The following is a 12809-nucleotide window of genomic DNA, read 5'->3' on the forward strand; positions in this document are numbered from 1 at the left end:
ATTTATCACTAAAAATTACTAGAGATGTAAAACATTTGTCATACCTGTTGACTATCTTATTTACTTTTTTAACTGCCTGTTTGTGAACTTTGCCAATTTTTCTATTAGCTTGTTCTTCCCGGTTCTTCTGTTTGTTTACATGCCTCCTCAGCCTGGGAGCTCACTGGAGACAAGGACTGCATCTCTTCTGCATACCAATGCCAGCAGTGTTTGGTATTTCGTTCATGAAATGTTTGCTAACATTGAATTGATCTTAATTCATTCTCATACACTTTGGAGAATTTAACTTTATTACTTCTGTTTTACAGATGAGGAACACAAGATGCTGCAGAGGCTGAATAATTTGCAGTCGCACAACTAAACGGCAGAATTGGGACTGTAATCCAGGCCTTCTGATGTTAAACCATGGGTTTATTGAAATTGTATTCCATCCCCTCCATTGATGTTTGCCTGGGCCCTGTCTTCTTCAGGATATCAACTGAGTATTTTAAATGAATTTAAAGTTAGCAAAGCTCACCCTCCGCTATGCGCATGCGTCCCTTCCTTTTCCCGTGGTAGGAAAAAAAAGACACCACCTCCTTTCGCTTTGCTCATCTTTTGGCCCCTGCGACTCGCCATCGCCCGTGGGGAGGCGTTCACTGGTTGAAGTGATGGCGACTGGGGCCCCGGATTCGCAAGCGCGATTCGGTCAGTCTGTGAAGGGGCTTCTCACGGAGAAGGTGAACACCTGTGGTACTGACGTGATAGCGCTCACCAAGCAGGTGCTGAAGGGCTCCCGGAGCTCCGAGGTGAGCTGGGAGTGGACTCTCCGGGCTTAATAGCGGGAGAGTCGACTTCCATAGCCGTGGGAAGAGGGTTGGGAATTGTAGTCCGCGAACTAGTGGCGAAGGGAGAAGACCTCGTTCCGGAGGGTGCGTGTTGCATTCTGGGGTGTGTAGTCTCTGGGTAGGACTAGCGGTCCTGCGAGCCGCGGGGGAATGGAGGCAGTGGGGGAAGAAACGAAATGATGGGAATCGGTGCTTCAAAGCAGAGATCGCCGCAGACGACGGATTAGATAGTGGTCCTAAGGAGTTCCTTATTTGTTTCTCAGAGTTGTCTCTAGTGAAGATCTGTCTCTTTCGGCCCCTAAATTCTGCGTGGTTTTGCCCTCAACATTCCAGATTCCTTCCACACTTCTATGCATCGTCTGTCCGCAGATTTATTCTTTTCTGACTTGTCTTTCTGGCCACATTCTTGGTTTTCTGTTTCTTAGATTAGCTTTCTCCTTTGCCGTGATTTTCCCCTCATCATCCTCTGGCTGATTCCGTGTACGGGATTATTTGATAGCTTGTCACACCAGCAAGCTTTATATGTGTACACTGTCTCTCTCCAAAAAAGGACCTATCCATTGTATCCTGAGGTATTCACCCAAGTGAAATGAAAATATATGTCCACACAAAGATTTGAACATGTTCAGAGCACATTTATGCATAATAGTACCAAACTGGAGACAATCCAAATGCCCACGAGGCAGGTGATTGGACAAACAAAATGGGTCTAATGACCCAGGCTTTCAACTTCTAGGTTTTAACCAGGAGAAAAGAAAACATATACATCATTTTGTTACATAAGTCATCTATGCACATAATGTGTCATCTAAGATGTCCAGGTTTGGAGTCTTTAAAGTGGAAAACATCTTGAATACACTTGTAAAACAATCTGGGGACAGAGTCTTTAGATTTCTGTGACTTTCTCCTGTAGGCCATTGTCTTGCTCATAATTAACTCAGTAGCAGTGTATCTTAGCTACTTATTTTCAGGAAGTATTTTTGATTTTCAAGTTAGTTTTCATAACAGTAGCACCTCTTTTACTCCCGCTCTTTTTTTACTCATGTTTCATCACTTATTATTTCTTTGTTAGGTAGTTGCATTAGCAAACATAATGTGTTTGCAAGCCTTCACATTTGTATGTGAATGTTCAAAGCAGCTTTATTTATATTAGTTTAAGGTCCAGTAGAATTATCCTTACAAAATAAGCTTTCATGTTATGTCCTTAGCTTCTATTGATAGTGGCTGCAAGAAACAGCTGAATGAAAAAAGTGTTTGCGGGACTTCCCTGGTGGCGCAGTGGGTAAGAATCTGCCTGCCAATGCAGGGCACACGGGTTTGAGCCCTGGTCCGGGAAGATCCCACATGCCACGGAGCAACTAAGCCCATGTGCCACAACTACTGAGCCTGTGCTCTAGAGCCTGCGAGCCATAATTACTGGGCCCACGTGCCACAACTACTGAAGCCTGTGCGCCTAGAGCCCGTGCTCCGCAACAAGAGAAGCCACCACAATGAGAAGCCCACACACCACAACGAAGAGTAGCCCCCGCTCGCTGCAACTAGAGAAAGCCCGTGCGCAGCAACAAAGACCCAACGCAGCCAAAAATAAATAAATAAATTAATTAAAAAAAACCAAAAAGTGTTTGCGTTTACCATAATACTATTGTTGAAGTCACTGATCTGATGATCCCAGATATGCTTTGTATGAGGTCCACATGGTATACTCATTTTAGGATTCAGTAACAGAGGAAAGTTTATCTTTTTTGAAGAATTGTTGTGTTGCCTTTTACCAAATAAGAATTATGCAACTTACTGTGTTTCACTTTTTGCCTTGGTTGCACAGAAGTTGCTTTGTCAGTTTTAGTGGTAGACATATCTGCTTCCTTCTCCTTTTCATGATTTTTAGATTCTGTTTCAGCTTTTCAAAAAAAAATGTGTGTGTGTTTTATGTCGTTTAATTCATTAAGTCTTCACAATCACTAATAAAGGAGGTACTTCTCTTACAGAGAGGAATTTCGCTTGTCCAGGGTGCCACAGTAGCTAGGAAGGGGTAGAGCTAGGATTCAAACCTAGGCAGACAGGTTCTAAGCCCATACTCTTTGACGTCACTTCTCACGGCCGCTAGCTGGATTAAGTGGCCAAAAAGCCACAGTGCCACCATTGACTGCCCTGATATGGCTTGCTGCTTCCCGTTCCTGCTCCTCGTGTATTTTTCATGAGGGCTTCTTCTGTAGTAGATTTAGACAGGGTGCTCAGTAAGCGGTGTGGATTGAGTTAAGCTGAAGCCAGTCCAACTTTCTGGGACAGAGTTGACACATATCTCAAGTCTAAACTTTTTCTTTTTTACTGGATCTCTTACATGACACTTACCACATACCATATTGTATTTTTCTGTAGGTATGTATTTTTGCCATTTCCTTTACTAGGCTCTGAGGTTATGGGAGTGTCTTACTGATTTTCAATCCTTCTTAGCCCACAGAGCATTGCTTCCCTCTTCAGCAGTCTCCAGATAGCTATTTTGTTTGAGAAACTGACAATTTCCATGTGTAAAACACTCATTTCACAGCATCCACTTAACACATATTTACAGAGTGTCTGCTATGTGCCAGGAACTGTTCTAGGTACAAGGGAGACGTTGGTACACAAATGTGCCAGGAACTGTTCTAGGTACAAGGGAGACGTTGGTACACAAAACTAAGTCCCTGTACTTAGAAAACTTCCATTTTATTGAAGAGACAGACAAAAAAATGAAACACAAAAAAGGTGGTAGTAAATGCTATGAAGAAAAATAAAGCTGGGAATAGAGAGTGCTGAAAGGGTTTTCCCTAAATAGGGTGGTCAGGGAAGGGCTCTCTGAGGAGGTAGCATTCGAGCAGATGCTTGAATGAAGTGAGGGAGCAAACCATATGGACATCTGGAGGCAGAGAGTTCCACGTCGAGGACATGGCAAATGCAGAGGCCTTGAGATGGGAATGTACGTAAGGAATGCAGGGAGGCCGGTGTGACTGGAGCACAAAGTGAGGAAATCATACCAACTTATGTCCATGGCACAAAGAATGCTTGTGCCTAATACGCTCCTCTCGTGCACACCTGCGCTTCTGCTCCTCCAGGTGAATTGTGTGCTTGGTAAGGGTTCATTGTGGTTTTTTCCTAAGCCTGTGTAAGGCACTTGTGCTTGCTATTGCAACTACATTGTTTCATGGAATGATGTGGGAAATGATGAAATATGAGTGCAGAAAGAAAGAGGGTTGCTGTTGCTATGAAAACTAAGTTGAAAATTAGCAATACTTGTTGAAGAGAAGTACCAAGACAAACTGGTATTGAGTTAATTATGAGCAAGACAGTGGTCCAAGCCTGGGAGGAAGTTCACTGAAATCTAAAAAGATTCTGTACTCAGGTGGTTTTACAGGTGTATTTAAGATGTTCCACTTTAAGGAAACTGAAACTGGAAATCTTAGGTGATAATGTTACGTGTGTGGTTGGTTTATGTAAGAAAATGATGCACAATGTCAATGACTACATCTGTCATCACAGAAAAGGCCTTGGCCCTACATTCCAACAGCCCCTGCATTCCAGGCCATCACAAGTCCCATCAAGCCTATCTTCTAAATACCTCTCAAGCCCCCCGTGCCCCTTTTTTTAACTGCCACTTCTGTGGTTCAGGTCACTCTCATTGCTCGCCTGGAATACTACAGTGTTCTCCTAACCTGTCTCTCTGCCTTTAGTCCCCTGTCTAGTCCATCCTGTTTACCACATTCTAAAACAGTAAATCTGATCATGCCACTTTTTTGTAACATTCTATTACTTCGGAATTCTAAACAGCAGCCGTTAGGTCTCAGAAGTCACTTCTTTTAGGAAGCCTTCCCTGAGCACCTAGCCAGTAATGGGTTAATCACTCCTGCCCCCCGAACTCCCAGGGCATTCAGTGCTTCCCCCTCAGCACTTACCACAAGGTATTGTAGTACCTTTGTCTTCTTTGTCATCCCAGCCTGTGAGCCCTGTAAGGATGGGGGCTATGTCTCTTACTGGCTCATAAGCACTTAGTAACTATTTGTTGACTGAATGAGGAAGATTCTGTTAGAACTCTTTCTTTTCTGCCATCGGTTTGTCAGTCACCATCCATAGGAGTTTGGAGTTTGTCACTTAAAAGTGGCCACAAGGAGGGAACAGGAACTCTCATACCTGGTGGGTGGGAATGCAAAATGGTATAACCTTAATGGGGGGTGGGTGGCAATATGTAGCAAAATTAAAACCCTCTGATCCAGCAGTCACAATCAAGATTCTGAGTCTATCCAAAGACATGATGGCAAAAAGATACAAAGAACTATGAGGTATTTTTTGTAGCACTACTTACAATAGCAAAAGACTGGAAACAGCCCCAAAGTCTATAGCGGAGGACTGGTTGAATAACCTTATGAGACATCTATTCAGTGGAGTGCTCAGCAGCCCTGAAAGAACAAGGTGGAGATTCAGTATATACTGCTGCAGATCCATCTCAGTAGATATTATCAGGTGAAAAGAGCAGGGTGCAGAAGAGCGCATATGGTAGGTTACATTTTATGTAAAGGGGGCAGAATATATACATATGTCCATTGTTTGTAAAGGAACAATGGAAAGATAAACCAAAAACTAATTTAAAAAATATTTATGCATAGGGGAGAGATACCGGGGAGGGGAAGAGGCTGGATAGGTCTTATTTTATTGTTTTGCCTTTAGAAGCATGTAAAGTTTTATTTTGTACATTTATTTATTTTTGGCTGCGTTGGGTCTTTGTTGCCGTGCGCGGGCTTTCTCTACTTGTGGCGAGCGGGGGCTACTCTTGGTTGCGGTGTGCGTGCTTCTCTTTGTGGTGGCTATTCTTGTTGCAGAGCACGGGCTCTAGGCACGTGGGCTTCCGTAGTTGTGGCATGAGGGCTCAGTGGTTGTGGTGCACGGGCTTAGTTGCTCCACAGCACGTGGGATCTTCCCAGACCAGGGCTCGAACCCATGTCCCCTCCATTGTCAGGTGGATTCTTGTTTTTGTTTTTTGTTTTTGGTTTTGCGGTACGCGGGCCTCTTACTGTTGTGGCCTCTCCCGTTGCGGAGCACAGGCTCAGCGGCCATGGTTCACGGGCCCGGCCGCTCCACGGCATGTGGGATCTTCCCGGACCGGGGCACGAACCCGTGTCCCCTGCATCGGCAGGCGGACTCTCAACCACTGCGCCACTAGGGAAGCCCTGTCAGGTGGATTCTTAACCACTGCGCCACCAGGGAAGTCCCAAGTTGTGTTAATTTTTAAAGTTAAAAAGAAAAATAAATAAAAGTTGCTGTGAGGGAAGGAATCTGGAGGCTGGAACAGTGCTGGTGTCCTGGTTAATTTGAAGTCATCTGTCCCCCTTTCACCAGAATCTCTCTGACCCAAGGGAACAGGGAGGGTTGGTAGGACACACATAACAGTAGCTCCCTTTACATGGTTGGACTGCATGTCTGCCAGGAACAGGGTGCCACAGGAGGCCAGAAACCCTGTTGATCTCTTCTTGCCTCTCTGTGAGGAGGCAGATCTGCTGAGCACAGGCCACCCAGCTGAAACAGAGCTCACTCAGCCTTTCTCTCTTGGCCTCAGGGCCCAGCTATCAGGGAACTCATCAAAGTCTGCTGCCGCACTTCTTTCTTTCTCTTCCCCAGCTCCATCTGGCCATCCTTTACACAGTGGTTTCCCACTTGAAAGCCCAAGCTTCTCCCCAGGCCTTTTTACCCCCTCTGTGTCTCTCATTCCATTTCTCAACAGCTGCCTTCCTTCTGTCCTTTAAAGCCCTATCCTAACTCCTGCCCTCTCACTCCTCTCAAACCACCCCAAATCTCAAGTTTGCCTTTAAAGAATCAGAAGTTAGGTTCTCACCGGGCTTGTGGAGCCAGAGTTTGTTTTCGCAGACTTTGCCTCTCAGCACTTGATTAATAAACTCAGCAGTTATGGAGGACTTGATTTCTCAGGCTGTGGCCTTCAGAACAGATGTCGAGCCCATGTCAGAACTGCCGTAGTGACAATGAAATGGATTTTCAACATGACCAAATGGGAGATTATCCTCCTTTACATTTGCAGGGTTTATATTTGTATGGGGTGGGGGGGGTGGGCACGGAGAAAGGGTGGTGGTATAACAGCTGCAGAGAGATTACAGGAAGTTTGGAAGTTTTGTTTATTACCATTTTATTTTTGTCTTCCAGCTGCTAGGTCAGGCCGCTCGAAACATGGTACTACAGGAAGATGCCATCTTACACTCAGAAGATGTAAGAAACAATTTCTGTTATGATTTGGGTTTTATATGCACAGTTTGGCTTCAGGGAAGTGGAATGTTCTATTTCTGTTTTTCTTTTTTTTTAATGCAGAGTTTAAGAAAAATGGCAATAATCACAACACATCTTCAATACCAGTGAGTATTCCCTCTTATTAAGCAATCGTTTTCTGCAGGCTGTTTCTTGTGGCCTTTGTGTTTCAGCACATTTTCCTGTGGAGGCAGGAGCTGGGAGTAAAGGAGGGGTTAGTCAAGGATGTGTTCCCTCTGGAAGAGATGCTTGAGACTGCAGAAGAATTTGGGGTATGGAGTGTGATCAGAGTGGGCACCACCTTTGTGAACCTCTCTGATAATTTGAGGGCTTCTCAGAAGGAGAGACTGCAAACCCCATAAGGGCAGGGCCCATCCAGGACCACACACATGCACAGCGCTTGGCACCCAGTAGGCACTTAACCAGTATCTGTCCACTGTCTGTGCCTGAGGTCTTTCCTGGAGCATCTGCACCTTCCCTGGAGAATCAAGTATAACTATGTTCTTTATCTTACATTCCCATATATAACCCAACCCTAACTACATATAAATCATCCAGGAGATTTTGAAATATAGAGACCCCTTTTGGACAAAATTATAATTTAATTAACTTTTCATCTTATTTCATTTTGCTTTTTATTTTATGTAGTTGACATTATACTTATGTATCTATTAGAAATATCTGACTGGGAATTTAACTCTTGATATCTAAATAGCTAAATACTCATTTTTTGGGGTGTGTACATATCAGGTATGTGACCGTTTGGCTCCACATACCCAGACTGAATTTGAGCCATACTTGTAGTTTGTTAGACCACGTCCCTCACTCTGATAGAATATTATTACATCTTTAGGTTTAGAATCATCTTTTCAGCAACTCTGCACTCAGATGTTGAACCTCTGTTCAATAGCACAATTTTAGGATAGGATGGACAGAAATATAAAATGTGACAAGCTGGAAATTTGTTCTGCCTATATATACATATCTGACCAAAAATAACTTTTACTAGTTCGCTGCATTTTCTTATGTTTATTTTCCTCTTTCCTTTTCTGATTTAGGCAAGAAGCTATTCAGAAGAAGTAAGTAACCCCAAAGGTAGAGGAGTGGGGGGCCAACTAACTGTAGCAGGCTGGGGGGAATTATGCTGCTGGGCCTAGGATCAGTACAAAACTCTGGTTCACAGAGGCCTTTAAGTTGCCATGTGTTCTAGGATAGCTCATTGGGAATATAAAGAATATTTCAAAGGCATGCAGTAAGTCAATTCACTGCTAGCAAAGGCTTTCTAAAAGTTATAGTGTAGAGACCAACTTTGAGGGTAGGAAACCTTTTACATTGGTAATATTCATTAAGTAAAGTAAATGTGCTAAAGTCATTGAACAGCCTTGTTTTTGTTTTAAGTGGATTAAATCTGTCCCTTGCAATGTTGTTTACACTGCTAGTTGGCTTTACAGATCTCTTCTTCATAGTTTAAACATGTCTGGGACCCTAGTGGACCAATAGAAATTTTGATTTAGTGCAACAGAACTATGCATATAATATACTTTGTGCAAATTATTTGCACAATGAGATGTCTTTTTTTTTTTTTAACATTGATCACATTTTTTTATTTTTTCAGTATGTAGTCCTCCATTTTTTCTAGGGAGAACATATGAAATTGGACTTGCAGGGACAGGAAACCATTGCATACAAAGAATGTAGAGGAATACCCCTATCTCTGCATCCAACCATGGATCTGACCCCATCAATAGCCCCCACATTTAAAGCCAAAAGAAAGTTCTATTGCATAGAGAGGGTTGCTATGACAATGAGATGCTCATTCTAGATAAACCTTTTTCTATTCTAATTTGTAGTGTTGAGCAGTCATCAAATCTACAGGACCAATTAAATCATCTGTTGAAGTAGAACGTGTTATGAGAGGGCAAAAGCACTTTGCCTGACACTGAGGAGGAAATATCTTACATAACCACTGTGCTATGGGTTTGATTTAACATTTTCTTCTCCAAAAGTTAAGTTAGAATAAGATCCGTGATGATGAACAGTTTCTCCTGAAAGGAAGTTAAGTGATTGAATTTTTTTTTTGCGGTACGCGGGCCTCTCACTGTTGTGGCCTCTCCTGTTGCGGAGCACAGGCTCCAGACGCGCAGGCTCAGCGGCCATGGCTCACGGGCCTAGCTGCTCCGCGGCATGTGGGATCTTCCTGGTCCGGGGCACGAACCCGTGTCCCCTGAATCGGCAGGCGGACTCTCAACCACTGCGCCACCAGGGAAGCCCCTAAGTGATTGAATTTTGAAAGCACTTATTGAATCAAACCAACCCATGCTCTTATTGAATTTTTAAGTTGCTCTGTTAATTTGATATTAAAGCAAAATTAAAAGATGTCTTAGTTTTTCTCGTAGAACTTTAATATGTCAAAAGCCATATTGTCTAAATGTGTTTCTTAAGCAAATACTGAGTAGTGTTTTAAATTCAGACTTAAGAGCTTCTATTGTGAATGTATAAGAATGATTAATATTGTTTTTAAAGACTTTTTTCTTTTAATCATACATTCAGGAAATATTTTAATTTCATGGTCACAGAATGGTGATTAGGTAATACCTGTTGTTTTCTTTTCTTTTCTAGTAACTAAGAGGAGATAGTTATTTTATTTGTTGTAGCAAATTCCTACATGAAAATTAGGCAAATGGTATCATATCTGGCCAGCTGCAACCTCCTGCCTTGACCTTCATTCCTAGGGTTTCTTTGTTGTTGTGACTCTTGATTAACTGGCCTTGGGTTCATTTTGTAATTTTGCTAGTCATCAGCAAATTCACTTGTATGACATTATTGTCAAGTGAGAATGCAGTTGAGTTACTGTGATTCCGGTATAGGGTTGTGCCATATAGAAAACCTTACGTTTATTGACATTTACCTATGTTCATTGAATTTATCTCATTAAATGTCATTACCGTTGTCTGTTGTCAAGTCTGAATGTGTATGCTTTATTTGAATTTAAAATGGGACTTCCAACCTGTTTTAGCTCAGTTCTTAATTCACTAAGGTATTGGGAGAAAGCTGACATAAGAAAATGGTGTTTTTACCGAAAGAAAAAAAGCAGATATGAGTCCAATTTAATTCATATTCTATATCATCAAGTTGACTAATCATATCAGATTACACTTGTTCCTCATTTTATATATATATACATTAACTTAAAGTAAAAAAACAGTATGAAGGAATTCACTTATACATTCATTCTATAAATGTTTATTACAATTATTAAATATAAACAGGCTCAATTTACCTTAAAAAGAAGGCTTGCAAACTTACAGCAATTGTCATATTAGTAGTAAAACATTTGATGTTACTATCACAGATTCTATTCAACATTTTGCTGGAAGCCACACCTGGTGCAGAAATTAAAATTAAATGTAACTATTAGCAAGGAAGAGACAAAATTGTTATCATACAGTAGGATTATCTACTTAGAAAATCCAAGGACTGATTTTTTTAAAAAGTCACCAGTTTAGAAAACAAAACAAAGTTTAACCATCCAAGTATACACAAAGCAAAGAAATATTTAAGATGAAAAACAATTAAACTATGGTCCATGTTTTCTTCCTCATGCTGGAACAAATATTAAAGAAGCAGTGACTGCTTATGTTATATCTGATAAAATAAATTTCACAATCAAAATTTGAATGGTAAATAAAGATGAAATTTACATTAAATAATGAAAACCTAGTAGTACTGATTTAGTCATTTTAAAGAACATAATGCCAAAATACATGAAAGAAAAGTAGACAGAAATGTGAGAGCAGGCAGAAATGTATACATACTTTGATAGTTTGTTTCTTATAGAAATAGGTTAATATGGAGACAAAAGATACTTCTCTAAAATAACATCTGTGTTGTAGAGGATATGTTGGAGGATAATTTCAAAATAATGAAAATTCAAATCTATGCAAGCAAATTTATGTGATGATACCCAAGCAGTACTATAAAGAAAAAAATCATGCTTTAAATATCTGTATTAGGGATAAGGCGTAAGTAAATGTTTTCTTTTTTTTTTTTTAAGGAGTTTGTGGTTAGAATTTAGAAAAAGAACAAAAGAAATCAAAGTGGAATAAGAAAACCAAGCATGAATGACAAAAATTAGAAAAATATATGAAACCATTAATTGGTTCTTACAGATTAAATTCGTAAAATGTCAGCTCAATCGTAAAAGTACAAATTAGTACATTTATAATTGAATAGGAGATATATAAAATAAATCAATTAGATTTGAAAAGAGAGATCTGTCAGCTTGATGCTAAAAATTTAATTACTAGTATCAAAATATCTGGCTCCTTATAATGATATAATATGATAAAACTGACATTTAAAAGAGAATATGTCCAGACTGGTTATGAGAAATAATCCATAAATTGTCAGAAATAACCAATTAAAATGTCATCTGCTTGTGATGGCTGTCCTGAGGCTTTTCCAAAGTATCAAATAACAAATCATTTCCATATACTCCCAAAGTATAGAAGATGATAGCAAGATACCCAGTTCCTTTGCTGAAGTACATGTAATTTTCATTAAAAAAAATAAAAAGCAAGATAATATAAAGACATTTAGGAGATTCTTATTTATGAACATAGATGCAAAAATCCTAATAAAATCTCAGAAAATTGAATAGAGAAATATTACATCACTGTAATATACACCAAAAAAGCATCTGAAAAAGTTCAATGTCTATTTCTAATTAAACTTAAAAAAAAAGTCTCTCTAAAAGTATGTTTTAGAAGAAAGAATAATAGAACCCCAGAATATTAGAGCTGTATGGGGCCTCACAAGTGATTAAATTCTAGCCTCATGTTTTATAGATGAAAAACATAGCCAGGGAGATTAAATGACTTACCCAAGGTCACTGAACTTGATGGTAGGTCTTCTGACTACTAGTCTAGCTTGCTATTATCTGTTACTTTTCTTATAAATAGAAACAAGGGTGCTTCCTGTCATTTCTAGTATTTAGCATCATAAAAAAGAAAAGGAAGTAATTGAATCCAATCCATTTACCCCTGCTACTTCATCTCTGGTAAGTAACCAGTTGGTCATCTAGCTTCTGCTTGAATACTTCTAATGTTTGGAGAATCCTTTACTTAGTGGTGGTGGCCATTTTGGAAAGCTCTACTTGAAAGATGGTTTTGTGTACTGAACCAAAAATCTGCCTTTCTGGACCATCCTGGAATTGTCAGACCAGTAGCTTCCAAGGTGGGATGTGTGGAGGTATGCACAAGGCCATCCTTTGAGGTAAGGGAAGAAAATATCTGTGTATATTTATTTTTTATCTTAAAAAGAGAAAATTAGCTTTTTGCTAATATTTAAAATATGGCTTGATATGAGATATCTGACTTGGCCTACATAGCATACCTATCATTTAGCAGGGGTGATATTAAAAACAAAAAATTCTGTGGCTGAAGCACTGACCAATCAGAATGAATGATGGTCACAAGCAGTCTGGTCCAAAATCAGCCCTGCACACTAGATACTTGAGGGAAAACTGGGAATAACTAAATGTAAGTTGATGGTGGTTTGTTTTATTGCAGTTTATCTGTGTGTGGTTAAGTGGATTTAAGGCTTATCAAATGATTCTTGTGAATAACCACAAATTGAAGATAATACAATAAAACAAGCACAAGTGAACAAGTGGAAAATGATAGAGCCCTTTCCTTAACCTCC

General features: G+C 40.2%; 1 protein-coding gene across 1 annotated transcript; it reads left to right on the plus strand.

The window, feature by feature from the left end:
• Positions 1–604: 604 nt before the first annotated feature.
• On the plus strand, positions 605–10055 carry BORCS7 (BLOC-1 related complex subunit 7). Its single transcript, XM_022568892.3, has 5 exons — positions 605–788; positions 7008–7070; positions 7170–7213; positions 8165–8185; positions 8957–10055. Exons 1-5 carry the CDS (start codon positions 651–653, stop codon positions 9006–9008), a joined length of 318 nt encoding a protein of 105 aa, XP_022424600.2. The 5' UTR covers positions 605–650; the 3' UTR covers positions 9009–10055.
• The last annotated feature ends 2754 nt before the right edge of the window (positions 10056–12809 follow it).

Source organism: Delphinapterus leucas, chromosome 16, assembly GCF_059928025.1.
Source record: "Delphinapterus leucas isolate spDelLeu-1000000601 "Yukka" chromosome 16, BTC_Dleu_Yukka2, whole genome shotgun sequence".
NCBI lineage: Eukaryota > Metazoa > Chordata > Mammalia > Artiodactyla > Monodontidae > Delphinapterus > Delphinapterus leucas.

What these genes read in the sequence shown, in the direction of transcription:
- BORCS7 (XM_022568892.3), top strand. Translation starts at nt 651, where the DNA reads ATGGCGACTGGGGCCCCGGATTCGCAAGCGCGATTCGGTCAGTCTGTG. An exon ending in AGGGCTCCCGGAGCTCCGAG is followed by an intron (nt 789 to 7,007) that starts GTGAGCTGGGAG and finishes TTTGTCTTCCAG; the next exon opens with CTGCTAGGTCAGGCCGCTCG. An exon ending in CAAGAAGCTATTCAGAAGAA is followed by an intron (nt 8,186 to 8,956) that starts GTAAGTAACCCC and finishes TCTAATTTGTAG; the next exon opens with TGTTGAGCAGTCATCAAATC.